Here is a 15,420-nt window from a genome sequence, read left to right as displayed (position 1 = left end):
TATCTAAACTTGGTGATGCAAAGTTCTTCACCACATTGGACTTGGGTTCTGCCTTCTGGCAGGTTCCTCTGCGAAAGAAGGACAGAGAGAAAACCGGATTCGCGTGCGAATTGGGGTTGTACCAGTGGAAGAGGATGCCCTTCGGCTTGTGCAATGCAACAGCAATTTTTCAAAGGCTGATGGCTCAGGCTTTGACAGGAGTGACCAAAAAGTACGGGAATCTCTTGATGTGCTACGTGGATGACGTAGTCATAGCGACACCGACCCTGGAGGATCACATTGACCGGCTCAATGAGGTCTTCGGATGTATGAAAAGAGCAGGCTTGAAACGCAAACCATCGAAATGTGAAATCCTTAGGGATTCGATCAAGTACCTGGGAAGAATGGTGGACAGGCATGGTGTGAGGCCAGATCCAGAAGCAGTAGAGGCTGTGCTGACATGGAAAGCTCCTAGAACGGACACACAGCTCATGAGCTTCCTAGGGTTTGCCAATTACTACCGTGAATTCATTAAAGGATATGCGGACAAGGTGTATCCGATGCAGAAGCTGATGCGCAACAAAGGGAAGAAGTTCGAATGGAACGATGAGGCACAAGTTGCTTTCGAGATCTTAAAGCGGGAACTGTGCGAAGCGCCAGTGCTGGGCATGCCTACAGAAAAGGGCATGTATGTTCTTGACACAGACGCATCGGTGGTGGCCATCTCAGGAATATTGCATCAAGAGCAAGAATGGAACGGAAGAACAGTTCTCCGTCCCATTGCATACGGCAGCAAAGTCTTGAGTGACACAGAGATGAAATATGGCGCACCAAAAGCAGAAATGTTTGCAGTAGTCACCTTCGTGGAGAAGTACCGTGCATACTTGGGGAGCGCTCCCTTCAAGTTACGCGTGGACAACAGAGCGTTATCCTGGTTGAAGACCTACTCGATGGATCAGAGTTATATTGGTAGATGGATAGTAAGACTGGATGGCTACCATATGATAATCGAACATAGGATGCGTGATAAACACCAGAATGCTGACAGCCTCAGTAAGAAAACTGAGTTCTATGAAAGATTGGAGCAGAAGCAGGCCAATCAGGCGGAAGTAAAGGAGGGATTCTCGTTTTTGGACAAAGAAACTTATGAAGCGCTTCCCTTAACGAGATGGTTGGATAAGTCTGGACATCCAATTCCAGGGCATCCTGAGTTACCTGTAGAGAAAGCAGCCGAGATAAAGATCCTGTCAAGGGAGGACCCGGTCCCATTGGATCTGTTGCTGCGCTCGAACCTGGTCCAGCAAGAATTCTCTCGCATGAATATAAACAGCCTCTCATTATTGGATAAAACGGTGCAAGTCACACCCCAAGTGATGCGGATGCTGGGTGGATTGTTAGAAAGAGAAGTGACCAGAGATAACCCCGAGTGGACAGCAGCAGTGACATCGCTAACAGTCAGTGAGAAGGTCAAGATCATGCCGTCCAGACGACAGCACGAAGAGAACGAGAGGGATTGTAGGACAAAAGTTCAGCAACTAGTATCCTCAATACCCCAAGAGATTTTAACCAGTACTTCATACGGACAGAAAGAACAGGAGAGCGGCAGGCAAAAGAAAACCGTCACCTTTGTGGACCGGGATAAAAAGGGTGAAGTTGTAGAACAAAATCTGCTGCAAGACTATTTGTCCGGGGAGAAGGATGAAAAAAAAACCAGCGATCACAAGATCAACACCCGGGACAAGTGAATTGGTCCGGGGAGTCCGAGATAGACGAGAAAATTCCTGATGAGAAACAGGACCTAGAGAACAAGGTTTTGTCCGGGGAGTTCAGATGGATGCGAAGGAAATACAGACATGATCTGGAGGAGCGTGCAGTCTCCAGCACAACACCTTCGACGGATAATGATTCCCGAAACTCAGGAATGGATACCCATTCCGACAGGAATTCGACCTCGGGATCAGAACTGTCAGAACTAGCGATACACACGCTACTAGTGGAAACTCGGGCGAGAGACCTGGACAGAGAGGTGTACCAGGATCCGGACAGCGATCGCTACCTTATACCGAGCGAAAGTGTCTTTGACAACGCAGCGGATGACTTAGAAACAATAGCAGTATCGAAACGTTCGATGAGCTTATTGCCACAGAAAGAGGCAGTCAGGACTGATCTTCAACCGTTTCAGCAAGAAACACAACCGTTGGCGAAGATTTGGTGTGTTAAGATGGAAGAAGACACACATCAGCCCAACGAGCTGAATAGTCAGATGAGGGTCATGAAGACGTACTTGAAGGCGAGATACAGACTCTCGGACCTTCTAAGGGCGCAGAGAAATGATCGCATGACAAGCAACCTAAAAAGGTGGATAGAAAACGGTGCACCTGACAAAGGTGACCTAGAAGAAGACCGCTATAGGATCCTGAGACAATACTTCATGCAGAAGGAGGGGAGATTATATCTGAACAAGTACGGGATCGTGGCTTGCAGGAGAAGAGAAGAAGACAAGGTCTTATACAAATATAACGCGATAGTAGTGCCGCAACTCTATCAGACAGAACTATTATTCAGGTCGCATGATCAGATGGGCCATCAAGGGATCGACAAAGTGTATCAGAGGATCCTGAAGCGCTTTGAGTGGCCTGGAATGAAAAAGGCATGTGAGAAATGGGTAACAGCCTGCCTGTCATGCCAACAGGTCAAGGATCCAAGGAAGTTGCGATTTCCTTTACAGTCGATTGAGTCGTCTGAATTCAACGAGGTGGTGCAGATAGATCACCAGAAGATATGCATGACAGACAGCGGTTACAACCAAGTCTTGGTCATGATAGATCACTTCACGAAGTATGCAGAGGCCGTGCCCTGCATAACTGCCTCGGCGGAAGAGACATGCGACCACCTGATCAATACGTGGATAGCGAGACATGGTTGTCCAATGACGTTTCAATCGGACAATGGAACAGCTTTCGTAGGCGAGCTTACGAAAGAGCTTATGAGACGGTCACAAGTCGCTCAGGCTCACTCCACGACATACCATCCTCAAACGAATGGCTTAGTGGAAAGACAGAATAGGACGTTAGTGTCGATGCTGAGGGTATATTGTTCCAGGTACATGATCGATTGGGACAGATACCTTCCACAGGTGATGGGAGCTTATAATAGCACGCAACACTCCACCACTGGGGTCAGTCCACACATGATGCTGACGGGACACGAGAAGTCTTTACCCTTGACATTCTTCTACCCAGAGTATGAGGGGAAGAAAACATCTCCACAGGTTTACGTAAGGGATGTGATCAGACGTCAACAGGAGTTGAACGATCTGTGCAGACGAAATACTCAGCAAGCACAGGCAAGGCAGAGGAAAAGATTCGACAAGAAAGCAGCTGGTGCAAAGGCCTACTCGGTGGGAGACTACGTATGGGTATTTCAGAACGTTATACCACCGAAAGGAACAAAGAAGCTTCTAAAAAAGTGGAGGGGACCCTTCATGATTACGGAGGTGCACCAGGAGGGACGCTTTTATAGACTGAGTACTGGCCGGGCCGCCCACTACGAGAACATCAAGCCACACAATCCATCGACAGAAGACTGGTGTATACCTGCAGACATGGAAGAAGGGGATTATTTAATGATGGATCCTGCTTGTGAGGTCAATGAAAAGGGCACCAGGGAGAAGAACGATGGAAACGAGGTCGTAGAGGAAGGTACGGATACACCATTGGACCTGGATCCAAACGAACAGATCGAAGCGGAAGATGAAACCTTACCCTACGCAGAAGAGGATTGGCGGGATCCCGAACAGACAGAGGTTCCCAAGAACTTGGAACCAGATCTTCCGTTCACGATTCAGACTCGTCAGAAGGACGGGACGAGACAAAGAAAGAAATACAATCCTTACGGTGACGACTTTGTAGTGGATAGGATAGATCTAAAGAAAATAGTGGAGGAAGTAGTGGGTTTAGAAGAAATGACTGTGTCACAAGACATTGACATAGTCGATGATCATAACGATGAGTGGGTTGACGACTGGTCGAAACCCGAGGTAGAATTTGACGATGAGCAACAGCAGTCATATGAACAAGACCAGACAAACCTGCGTGTCTTAGAGTGGCTGAACGAAATGACATCAGACCCTAAAGAGACCAGCGTTACGATTCAAGACGTAGATCGTGAAAGCGCGAAATACGTTAAGACCGAACGAGATGATCATTCCTGGGCTGCCCAGGAAGGACAACTTCTCATTCCAGCTTCTAACCTTGACTTAATACCCGGTATGCGATCGACGGGGACGCCGATGGATATTTTTGTCCGGGGAGTGGGGGTAGGACTTACCCACACTGAAAACTTGATAATAAAAAAATTGAGAATAGCAAGAGAAACAGGAGACTTAGAAGCAGAAACAGGTGAAGAACCTAAGAAACCTGACATAGGCAGGGTAGTTGAGTCATATTTTAATTTACCAAATGAATATTCTAGTAACATAATACTAACAGACAGTGATTTCATGCTCACAAACAGAACATGTGCGATAGCAATCACCGCAGACATGAGTTTTAGGACAGCGCTAGCGGCAGATTTTAAGAGGGAATACAAAAACGTGGAATTCCTTTGGAAGCAAAGACCAGGGATAGGGGGCGTAGCAGCCTTACCTCCGGTGGTGTCGCAGATACCGGGAAAGTACTTATGCTTCTTGGTAACGAGGGCGACAGAAAAGCAGCACGTGGACCCAGAAAACCTAGTCTTGTCTTTGACGAGGCTGAGGGACTTCCTTGTGGAAATGGACGTGAAGGAGCTCTCGCTTCCAGTGTACGATCCAAATAGAGGAAGACTGCATCCTCGGGAATTGTACGCGCTTGTACACGTGATATTCTCTGATTGGAACATACAAGTGTATCTACATAAGAAATTTTACTTAAGTATAGGCTGAGTGATGTGCGAGAGGGTGTTAGGCCAAAGACCAAGTTGCAGGTAATATGTGATATGTGTGTTATGTTATGTTATGTTATGTTATGTGTTAGGTTATTAAGATCATGGGTAAGTAGGGGTTAGTGACCATGAACAACTAATGACGATCTTAGGAATAGATCCAAAGTTTGGACTGTCCAATCTTAGGTCGAATTCCAAAATTTTAGAAACCAATTGATTTTAATAAATTTTAGGATAAATATCTTTTTATCTGAACTGTTTTAAGCAGATTTTAACGATATATGTTAAGGTGAAACTGACAGGTGTGACAGTCGTGATTCCTTTTCTAGATCCTGATTGATCATTTAATTGCTCATTTGAGTCAAAACTTGAAATCGAAATCAAATCAAACTTGGAAAGAGCAGTATGGACAATTTCAACCTGGATGAATTGATGGACCTGGCAGAGGCATATGTAGGACCGATGGTAGATGCGATCTATCGTCGGCTGATCGAACGAGACTTCGCTCTGGAGGACCCAGAGGTGGTCATGTTGCTAACCGCCCTGATCAACATCTTGGGGCACGACAACCGTGGGGACCGCCCCACGGAAGTCCTGTTGATGGCAGCATATGGATAAAGAGGAGTACTAGACCGCCCGAACATGAGAGTGATGAGGTGGAGAAACGGGGCTCTCTCAGGGAGTGACTTGGCGAATGAGCCTGGATTGGGAAGTTCTAGGACATACCAACCAGGTGAGATGCCAATGCCCTCTAAGCCTAAACCTGGGCTGACGAGAATGCATCGGGAGATGAACAGCGAGGCGACCTCGTCTGGTTCACCACTGAGAGCAGCTGTGCCACCAAAAGGGGCGAAAGTAACACAGAAGGTTCAGACGAACCAAACCATACAAGATCTGGACGAGATGAACGATCAGCTGAGAAGTACGAAGAAGGAGTTAGACGATATGACGAAGACCATGCTGGCGATGGAGGAAGACCGGGACATGTGGAGAAAGTTGTTTGAAGACTGCAACAAAAAGCAGGGTCAAGAGATCGAACGCTTAAGGCAGGAATACAAAGAGCGATCGGAGCAGGTGGCGTTGACAACGGCCGTGGAGAAAGTAATACCTGCAAGGGATATTCCTCGTGGGCAGTCCCCGATGGAGCTCTTGACGCCTCGAGAAATGAGTCAAACAACGGAGACACGACCTCCAGTGGAGACAAATCGAGTAACAATCCCGGATCCTAGTGACACCTTAGGTGATCCCGTCGTAGAACAGACAGTGAGAAAACTGATAGAGACAGCTGGACGATTGGTCGCTAACAAGAATGCACCAGGTTCCGGGGTGACTGCACCCTATGGAACGATTGACGATACGGGCAGAGTACAACTCTCTCAGACAGTAATCAGACAAGGGATGAGTAACGTGACACCACTCATGGGGAGCTCAAGAATCTCAGAGAGGAAAGTAAGGAAGATGCCAGCGAAGAAAGTGTCTCGTGTAATAGACGTGCAGAAGAATAATCAATTGAAGTATAATTTCACGAGAGTTCCGGAGACAGATCCGAGAGCCTGCTTCAATCGAGCTACCTGGAGCCCGGCTGTGAACCTGCAGCAACCACCACTCGGGACATCTCACCTGATATTGGGAGACAGTTTAGTCAGACTGCTGTCGAATTTGAGGACCTCGTGGGTCACCACGGTGATGGCCTTTGGAGGCGCGACAATAGCCCAATTATATCGGATGGTGGAACTGATGAATCCAGGGAAGATTCCCAATGTGATGATCTTAGTTGGGACGAATGACATCTCCAGAGGATCAGACGAGCAGGAAGCACTGTGGGAGTCAATGATGGTGTGTTTGTTCACTACTCTCTGGCAGAAGTTCAGTTGCGCGGTACTGACCGTTTGCACTGTGCCAATGAATACGAGAAGCCTGACAGCATCAGGAAGGAGGCACAACGAGGGAGTCATGAGATGGAACAACATACTGAGGAACATAGCAAATCGAAATGCCGGAAGAATGATCCTCATGGACATTGAACATGAATTGAGAGCCATGGATCAAGCCAGACTGACCACGGATGGCATCCACTTCGACAGCATCGAAGGACAGGCTTGGTTGAATCGAGTCTTCCAAGAACGGTTGGATGGCTGGAAGCTCATGTGAGAGAAAATAATAGACAGGAGGCGCCGACGAGAGAACAATTGCGGAAATTAGATTTTCTAAAAGATTTAGATCTTTTTGAGACAATGAGCAAAGTTCTAAACATTCCGATGGAAGTGAAGAAGATATGGGCGAGAAAACGATTGATGCCATGGTTCAGAGCTAACATGACTGCATGGTTGTACGAGTATGCGAAAAAGCATATGTCGAAACATGGCAGAGTGTACAGTGAATATCAGCAGGACATTGGGGCAGGAGCTTTCAAGCGAGCTTTCGTGACTCATCGGAATGCAGTGACCACCGCTGTGAAAAGAATTTCCAGGACGAGCGAGCGTAGTGGAAATGAGAAGGCAGAGATGCTGAAAGAAGATTTGAAGAGACAAACGTGACGTTGTGTCTCCACAACAGCTTCTGTAGAAACAGAGAATCAAACGTGGATCCCCTACCTTGCTGTAAACAGAGGGTGGAAGAGCAGAAGTGTTGGAGGACGGCTTCCAACAGCGTCAGGATAGTCAATGACGTGCTACAAGACACGGAAACCGAAAGTGCGGAGTCAGTGTCACAGGAGGAGGAAATGGAGCATTGACGAATGGTCGAGAAAACAAGAGGCAGCAAGAAAGAAAATTAGAAGAATTTAGAAGTTTTAGAACTTCTAAACGACGAAAAAAGAAGAGAACAAAGGGATGATGAAGAAGAGTTAAAACTCAGAATTGTTTTATGTGTGTGAAAAACTCAAGTGAGAAACCAAGCAACCAAGTTGTAATTGAAAACTGAAACATTTAGTTGAGTTTTGAAATTGTTGCATTTATAAATTTGCATTTTGATTTTAGCAGAAGTGGCTTTAGAGACACTTATTATTTATTTAGAAAGGCTTAAGGGAAGAGTATATTGAAATAACCAGCCTGCATGATTGTTTTTAATCACTTAGGAAGATTGATCACTTTGTGGTGACGTGGAAGGCTTGAGTAATCTCTTGAAGAGGGAGGTTGTTGCATTGTTCTTTCTAACCACAAAGTTTCTTAGTTTTAATATTCAGGACAATAAACAAGCAAGATTTCCGAAGGGAAGGAGCATAGTAGGATAATTTTAGCTTGTTGGTTGGCAGGACTGTCCTGCAAGCCAACACCTTTTAAATCTAGGAGAAAAAGCTTTAATCGGGACATTGACACTGGAAGTCAGAAAATATGTTTTATCTTAAGTCATATCCTCAATGTGCAGATTAATGAAAGAATTTGAAGGCTATAGTGATGTAGTATGATGCCATTTATATTCTGCAGTGAGTCGATGTGACGTAGATAAAAGTAATTTCGTGCATTTTGTAAATTCTGTTCGATGACACTGTAACCATTTAGAACATAGTGCGATTCAATGAGGACATTGACCGGACTGTCCGGGGAGTATGTGACATTCGACCAGAATGGCCAAAGTGCAATTTATGCAGGCTTCGAAATTTTAGCAGTAAGCCTTCCGAGTTGATGATTTCGAAGGATTAGCGACGTTATTGGAACGTTTAGCCAAACGGTGAGGGCTAGAATATTCTGGTATTTTAAAATTTCAAAAATTCGAATGATGACGTCACATTTCTGAGAAATGCTGAAACGGCCATTTTTAACAAAAAACGAGTGAAAGAACACAAGAACAACAACGTTGGTTGCGCTGACGAGAACAACTTTATCTGTGATTGCGAACAGAACGAATATCGAGATTAAAGAAAAACGACAACGAACTACAATAGCAGAGAACGTTCCAAGTTGCAACTATTGTGCTGCTACAATAGTTGCAAGGCCGTTGCCAACAACGGTGAAGGGTGAGAACCAGCCTTCCGGATTGGCGTGAAATTGAACTTAAGGAGCTTGATTCACTGGATTCAAGAATCCGGAAGGGTTTCGGGACTGGAACTTTTAGCCTTTTATATAAACTTTTAGCTTCTTGTCATGTCCTGAATTGAATTTAATTAACAACTGGATTCATTTTGATAAGGATGAGAAGCTAGGAGTTGGGGGGAAAGGGTTGATCCATCTTCGATGGAGATGATGGTTTTTATCTACTGAACAAAAACAATAGTAATATAATAAGTAGTAGCCCTGTTTTTAGGAGTGACCTCGTGGTCTGGGGATACTGAGACCCAGCCATGATCTCACTATTTTTGCATGTAATTCAGTTAATTTGAGCGTTCTGGTCGAAGCCGGAGAACAGTAACGTTTTTGTCGACCCGATGTTAGAAAAGACCACCGAAAAGTACTGGCTTGGTAGAGACGGTGAAAAACATGCAAAGCTCTGTTTAGACGCTAGCCAGTCGTCTTAAGACTTAGTTTTGTTATCCGTCGATATGTATCTTCCGCGCGAATGTTACACCACTTGACAGACCTGTCTCTAAAATCCCTCAGAGGGCGCTCCACATACAGGCACAAACATCAAACATATCTATTTAATAAGTTTATCACAACAATTAGGCTAAAAGAGCTCATACTTGTTGTGATGAGCTCTTACAACAAGCATGAGCTCATGCTTGTTGTAAACATTCTTATCTTCTTAATTTTCGGTACCATTACAAAACTTATCGCCCGTTGTTTCGTCATCGTTTTTCTCGTCGCTGGCATTATTGGAGCTTGGTTTTTGTGGGTAGTGATTATTTGGATTATTGGTTATTTGGTTCCCTATGTTGCACCAATCATCGTGATGACCTTTTTCTTGGCGTTTAGACATCTTGCATTTTTGACATTCAATTAGTGAATGTATGTGAAACTAGATTTCTACACCTTCCTACATTTTGAAGCCATCCATTCTCGATTTGTAAGACCAGTCCTTCAGCTTCTTCTCTTGTTCTTCGTTTTGTATTTTAACTTCTAAAATTGCTCTTCCGGTGTAAACATACTGACCCGGTTCAGTTACGATACAGGTCTCACGTTGGAATATGGGGCTATGAATTATGTCTTCTGGCAATTGGAGAATTAATTTCGCTTCGATATCGTTGCATACATAAGGCAAGTTCGACAATTTGATTTTTGCTAGTTTAGGGTAAATGTTCTTGCGTCTATGAGACCCTGGAAAGCATCCCATGGGAAATACCGTCCTGTTAAGTAGAATGATTTCTTCGCTTTTGATGCTAAGTATGAATTGCTCTGCTTCGGGGGGAGCAATAACTGTCAGTGTATGAAGTTTGCGGTCATCTTTCGTCACAGTTATTGTTTTTGAGATTGTCATCTTCTGTTGCATTGTTGTGGGGAATTGTTTAAGTATATCGGAAGCACATCTTCGATATGCCTGCGCCAGATTTTCAGCTGACTTTACAATATCTCTCGAGAATGGGGGGATGATTTTGATTATTTGGAGTTTTTTGTTTCTGTCGTCGATTTGTTTGCTGTTAGTGCATTTTTGAAATTTGTCTCGGTTTCAATCAGCACTTCGTGAGTAAATGGTAGCTGAGATTCTGTCAGTTGTTGTTGACTCATGACTTGGTTTTACTCAATGGGGGGCAAAAAAGCCTTCACCCGGAGATATACTTGAAAAAAAAATTAGATTTTTTTTCTTTCATAATGTAGAAATCAGAAGGCAAAAACATCAAATTAAATCTTCTTTTTCACCTTTTCATACACAAATTTTCGATGCTGATTCGAGTGCTATTCCAACATGTCAGTGTTTAAAAAATTGTTTGTTACCAATATTTTCACATATTATTGAAATTAATTTTTCTTTTCAATAGTTCACCGTAAAGCCTTGCTCGCAAATCTCGCATCCTCTGTTTGGAGCGAAAGGAATCTGTTTGAATTTAATTTTTTCTCAAATAATCACATCACCACCAATTAACTGACCTCAATTAACAGGAATTTTTAAAATTGATTGCTTATTAGATGTTATGTAATAAATTCATAAGTTTGTACGATTTATCTGTTTGACATTTTCATGAATTTTTATCACAACTGTAAATGTTAGTTAAATTTTTGAATCTGAAGATGCGCTAAAATTGAGCGAAAACCTTTGTTCATTTTACAATTTTCATGTGTTCGATAAATTATTCTCTTGTGTAAAATCATCATCCCAACTTGTTAAGATTGAATTCAAAGAACCAGATCCCAGGTCAAATCATTATGTTTTTGTTAAAATTCCCAATCACTTAATTTCGCATGTGTTGTGACAAGCATGGTTAATTACAGTATCAGAGTATAAATTGCTTTAAAAACCTAAAAACCAAAGAATACGGTAAAAACTAACTGGCCAACACGGCCAAGGACGCTTGATGCAACTTTGTTCACCTTGAAATTTGTGGCTCTTATTTAAAAAGTTGTACTATCTTGGTTCTTGATGAGTAGTTGCAGAAGCATTTTTAGATTAGTCATGATAAAACCATAACTGAATGGACGTTAAAATAAGGAGCCTTCTGGCGTTGTGCGACAGTAAGTGCTTTCTTCTTTTTCTCATGCATTGTTTTTTTTCTGAAAAACACGCGCATATTTTGCTTAGATAATGGGCAAGCTCTTGATGAGGCGTTTGAATATCTTCGAAACAACGAATCCCGGCCTGCTGTTGATGGGCCGGATATGTTCAGCCATGATCTTTTTGTCCTGTGTGCTGAGTCAGCCATTCAGGTTAGTTTCTTTTGTGAAAGAAGAGGGATTAGTTCTTTTTTTCGACTACGCTCGGAGGACTGGCAACATGATCAGAAAGAAAATCAGAAGGTCTTAAACTATTCTAATGGACTAGTCGGCAATTATAATTGAGTACGGTGGGTTATTTTATCAGTTTTATGTTGAGCGTATGTAATATCATATCAAAGCCCTTTCAGACGTGATTCCTTTTTGCAAAAGAAATGATGAAAATTTATTTCAGTGCAGAGAAAAGTTGGTTGGGCTAACTTTTCAATTTTTTAAACTTTTTTCACCCACGACTGAATTTCTAATCAACATGTAATTTTTACTGCATTGTGCCCCCTTAAAACTTATCCCTTTAGCTAAAAAAAGCAACTGATAATTTGGATCAAAATTCAATAATCTTTCTGGAAAAAATGTGGTATTCAAACTTTTTTCCTTAAATTGAAATTCACTGCAACAAATGGCGTAGTCTGAACATTTTGTACTAGTTGCAAAGCAACCGGCTGTCCTTATTTTTCACATAGTTAATTATTAAATACCAGTTAAAATTTGCTGAGCAGCAGTATTAAAGCAGCCTATACGCTGATATGAAACTGCAGCATGCGGTAAAAGTTTGTCGAAAACCTGCTGACTTCTACAAATTTCGAAGGCGCCTGCAGCTAAATTTGATTTTGAAGGTAAGCCACAAATCATTTTCTATGAGTTAGTTTTTGTCATAAAGATAGTGAAGGCGTGTTTTTATTCAAGCTTCATAAGTAATTCACGTGAAAAATTGATTGATTGACAATTCTCATTAGGAGCTGCAATGAGAAGTTCTCTTTTTGTCAAGGAAATTAAATTGTATACACCGCCAACCGTCGTTGAAGCAAATCATGTTAAACAAGCAAGGAAACTGAAATTTTACTAGTACGCTTAATTAAGCCGTGTTTGACTTGTAACTGGACCATTAAAAGTCAAACCCTTCCTCCTTGGCAAAATGCTTGAACTATTAAAACAAAGTAGAAAAGGAATCATTTGACACAAATATAACGCCGTACTATTTTGAAGTTGCAAATAAATGAGCAATAACCAACGCATTCAGAAAGACTGATCAACTATCGTTAAACAAAAACTCAACTGAGCTGAACAACAAAGTCTTCGACTTTATTCCTCCTATTGAAGTTAAATTTTATTATCAGAAGTGAAATTATCTGCTAAAACGATGCCGTTTGAAAGCACAATCTATAAAAACAAGATTTTAACACTGACTGACCTTTGAAATTCTAAACAAATAAGCAACATGGGCATTGAAAGATGTATGTAATTAATTATACCCACATTTCGCATTTCTTATATCTGAACAAATAAAACATAGCTTGCTCTCAATGAAATTTAAAAAGCAATTGTTACTCCATTACGAGGTGTCACATCCCTAAATTCCATTTATGGGTGTGATTCAATATTTGACCCAACCAAATTACTTCAAGGCCCCATTTGGTATTTACGACCACGAACTATATTTTCTGTGAGACAACAAGAAGATGTGAACGAGGGGACAAGCAAACATCACTATGAAGAAACAGGAAGTGAATATTTGAACTCAAATAATAAACTCCGAAAAGGGCTTGGCGATGAAAAACAGAGTGGCCAACCTTTGCTGATAACTTTGTTAAATAATTTTGATGAGTGTAAACAATAACTTATACTCATGGTTTATAAACTTTGTAAAATCACTCGAGAGATATCCGCGAGAGTGATCAGCTTGATTCGAAATTAAAGCCTCTGCCTAAAATATCTTTTTCTGTTCTTTGAGTTTTCAAGAGGAATACCGCCCTGCGAACTGAACGACATCCGATTATCTCTCGGACATAGAACTTTCCTCGTCATTTGGAAAGCGACTAAATAAGAAACTGAGTAATACTCAGAGAAAACTTCAGAGACCTCATAGTAAAATATCGGGATACGACACAAGGCCAAACTGTGCACTGGATAGGCGCACAATTTTGAGTCTGAATGTTCCTGAATTCCAGAGACAAGTCTTTAAACATAATAAAATTTTGTCGGAACGATCAAAAAAATGAAATAGCAAAAGAAAAACAAAGGGAGCGTCCTTGTTGCGGTATCCGCTTACATTTTCCAAAAGAACAGTTCGGCATCGTAATGTCCATTATGCAAAAAAGATGATTCAGAGGTAGTAGGCAATAATGGACCAATATCCACAACAAGCGAATTTTTAAAAGTTTTCAAAAAATTTTAGGCACACAGATTAACGAAAACCTAATATGTAATAACTTGTTCAGTAACCTTCAATGTGGTTTGAGAATCCCATATTCAACCATCGATGCTTTTTTGTACCGAATTTTTCGCAAGTCATTGGATAAAAATAATTACGTTGCCGTAAGATAGTTTCTAAAAAACACTCGATTCAATCAACCGCTTGAAATTAAAAGCAATCAAAATCGAGCTGAGAGCTGATCAAGTTCACTAAAAATCATCATTGCAGAGATCATAGAACCAAAATCAGTACAATATTAGCTGATAATCTTAAAGAAGAAAAACCATAAGTGAAATATTTAAGAATAACTAGATCATTTTTTTTTTCAAAGGAGAAGTTAAAAGTATAATAAACATAATGGCCTGAGGAATCAAACCGCTACAATTAATGAAGAAACCTCTTAAAATGGAAAAACAATTAAATCAATAAATCTTTAGTCATAAGCCAATTGCATTAGCCAGCTGTAGTCTTAACTGTTATACAACGAATGAAAAAAGCTGAGCTGGGCAATCAAGACCTGCTAAGGTAGAAGAAAATTCGACGTCTCATAGAATCTTAAAAAGAGTTTACTCTACCATTTGTTTCAATGAGCCTTGATTCCCCTTGCCATAAGCAAGAGTATTGTAATCGGGTACCAGGCTTTTTCCCGTAAATAACTCTGTCCACAGGACTCACCTGGACTCGTGGTAACTTGGTTCATATTGAATTGATATTTCTTGTTGTCTCCTGCACACTTAGCTTGGAGGCAACGAACACGCCTGAGACGGCAACGTCATAGGGTTTGAATATGACTAGGACCTGTTTTTTTTTCAGACGGTAAATATTCCGGTTCAAAAAATATTCGCCTTATTGTTTGTCAGCTTATGTTGGTTTAGTTTCCAGATCTACCAATCGTTTTTTTTGCTCTAATTTTTTTTACTGTAGTTGCTTTCAGTGTTTAAGCATTTTTAAAATAAGGCCGAAACGAAATTTGTTTTTAATACTGTTTGTAATTTTACCAACTCCATTTGTCAAAACGGCTTTTTTTTCTTCATTTTTTGTCTTTTTTTTCGGTTATTAATATTCAGCTTTGTCGTGCGTGTTCTCTGACGGGAGAAAGCACATAAACATTTTCTTTTTTCTTAGAATTTTTTTCGAATTTTTTCGGCGTGAAATATTTCTGCTCAGGTATTTTCGGCTTTATTACAGCATCGTAATTATAAATTCAAAATCAATCAGCCGTCCGCCGCATCTGGCGTAAAGGTGACACAACTGCTTGAGACCGCTTTTTGAATTGACAGTTTTTTATTGACAAAAAAGATTTGTTGATTTTTTCTTCAAAGATTTCTGTTTGATTTTAATGAAATTTATATCGCAAGTGGTGCAGAGCTCAGTTTTGCCTGTATTGAAAATTGATATTTTTGGAAAATCATAAATGTTATGGAAAATGAAAATCAATATACCACCAGTCGACACGAGAGTCAAGTACGAGAGCAACACGACTGAAGAAAACAGAAGAACATTGTATCAAACATTGTTTTCTTCTCG

The 15,420-nt window shown here is 41.5% G+C and overlaps 2 protein-coding genes across 9 annotated transcripts in view; both read left to right on the top strand.

The window, feature by feature from the left end:
• LOC134850943 (C-terminal-binding protein 1-like) overlaps window positions 1-15,420 on the top strand; it is a 226,242-nt gene that overhangs the window by 25,834 nt on the left and 184,988 nt on the right. The window lies entirely within an intron of this gene.
• The window catches only part of LOC134851443 (cilia- and flagella-associated protein 46-like), a 71,995-nt gene continuing 67,939 nt past the window's right edge, over window positions 11,365-15,420 (top strand). For all 8 annotated transcript variants that reach the window (XM_063867528.1, XM_063867529.1, XM_063867525.1 and 5 more), the window contains exons 1-2: window positions 11,365-11,444; window positions 11,512-11,636. In XM_063867528.1, the coding sequence (XP_063723598.1) occupies window positions 11,405-11,444; window positions 11,512-11,636 (165 nt within the window). In that variant the 5' untranslated portion in view covers window positions 11,365-11,404. The remainder of the gene's footprint in view (window positions 11,445-11,511; window positions 11,637-15,420) is intronic.

Source organism: Symsagittifera roscoffensis, chromosome 7 (assembly GCF_963678635.1).
Source record: "Symsagittifera roscoffensis chromosome 7, txSymRosc1.1, whole genome shotgun sequence".
NCBI classification, from domain to species: Eukaryota; Metazoa; Xenacoelomorpha; order Acoela; family Convolutidae; genus Symsagittifera; species Symsagittifera roscoffensis.
This window is presented reverse-complemented; position numbering and strand designations above follow the sequence as displayed.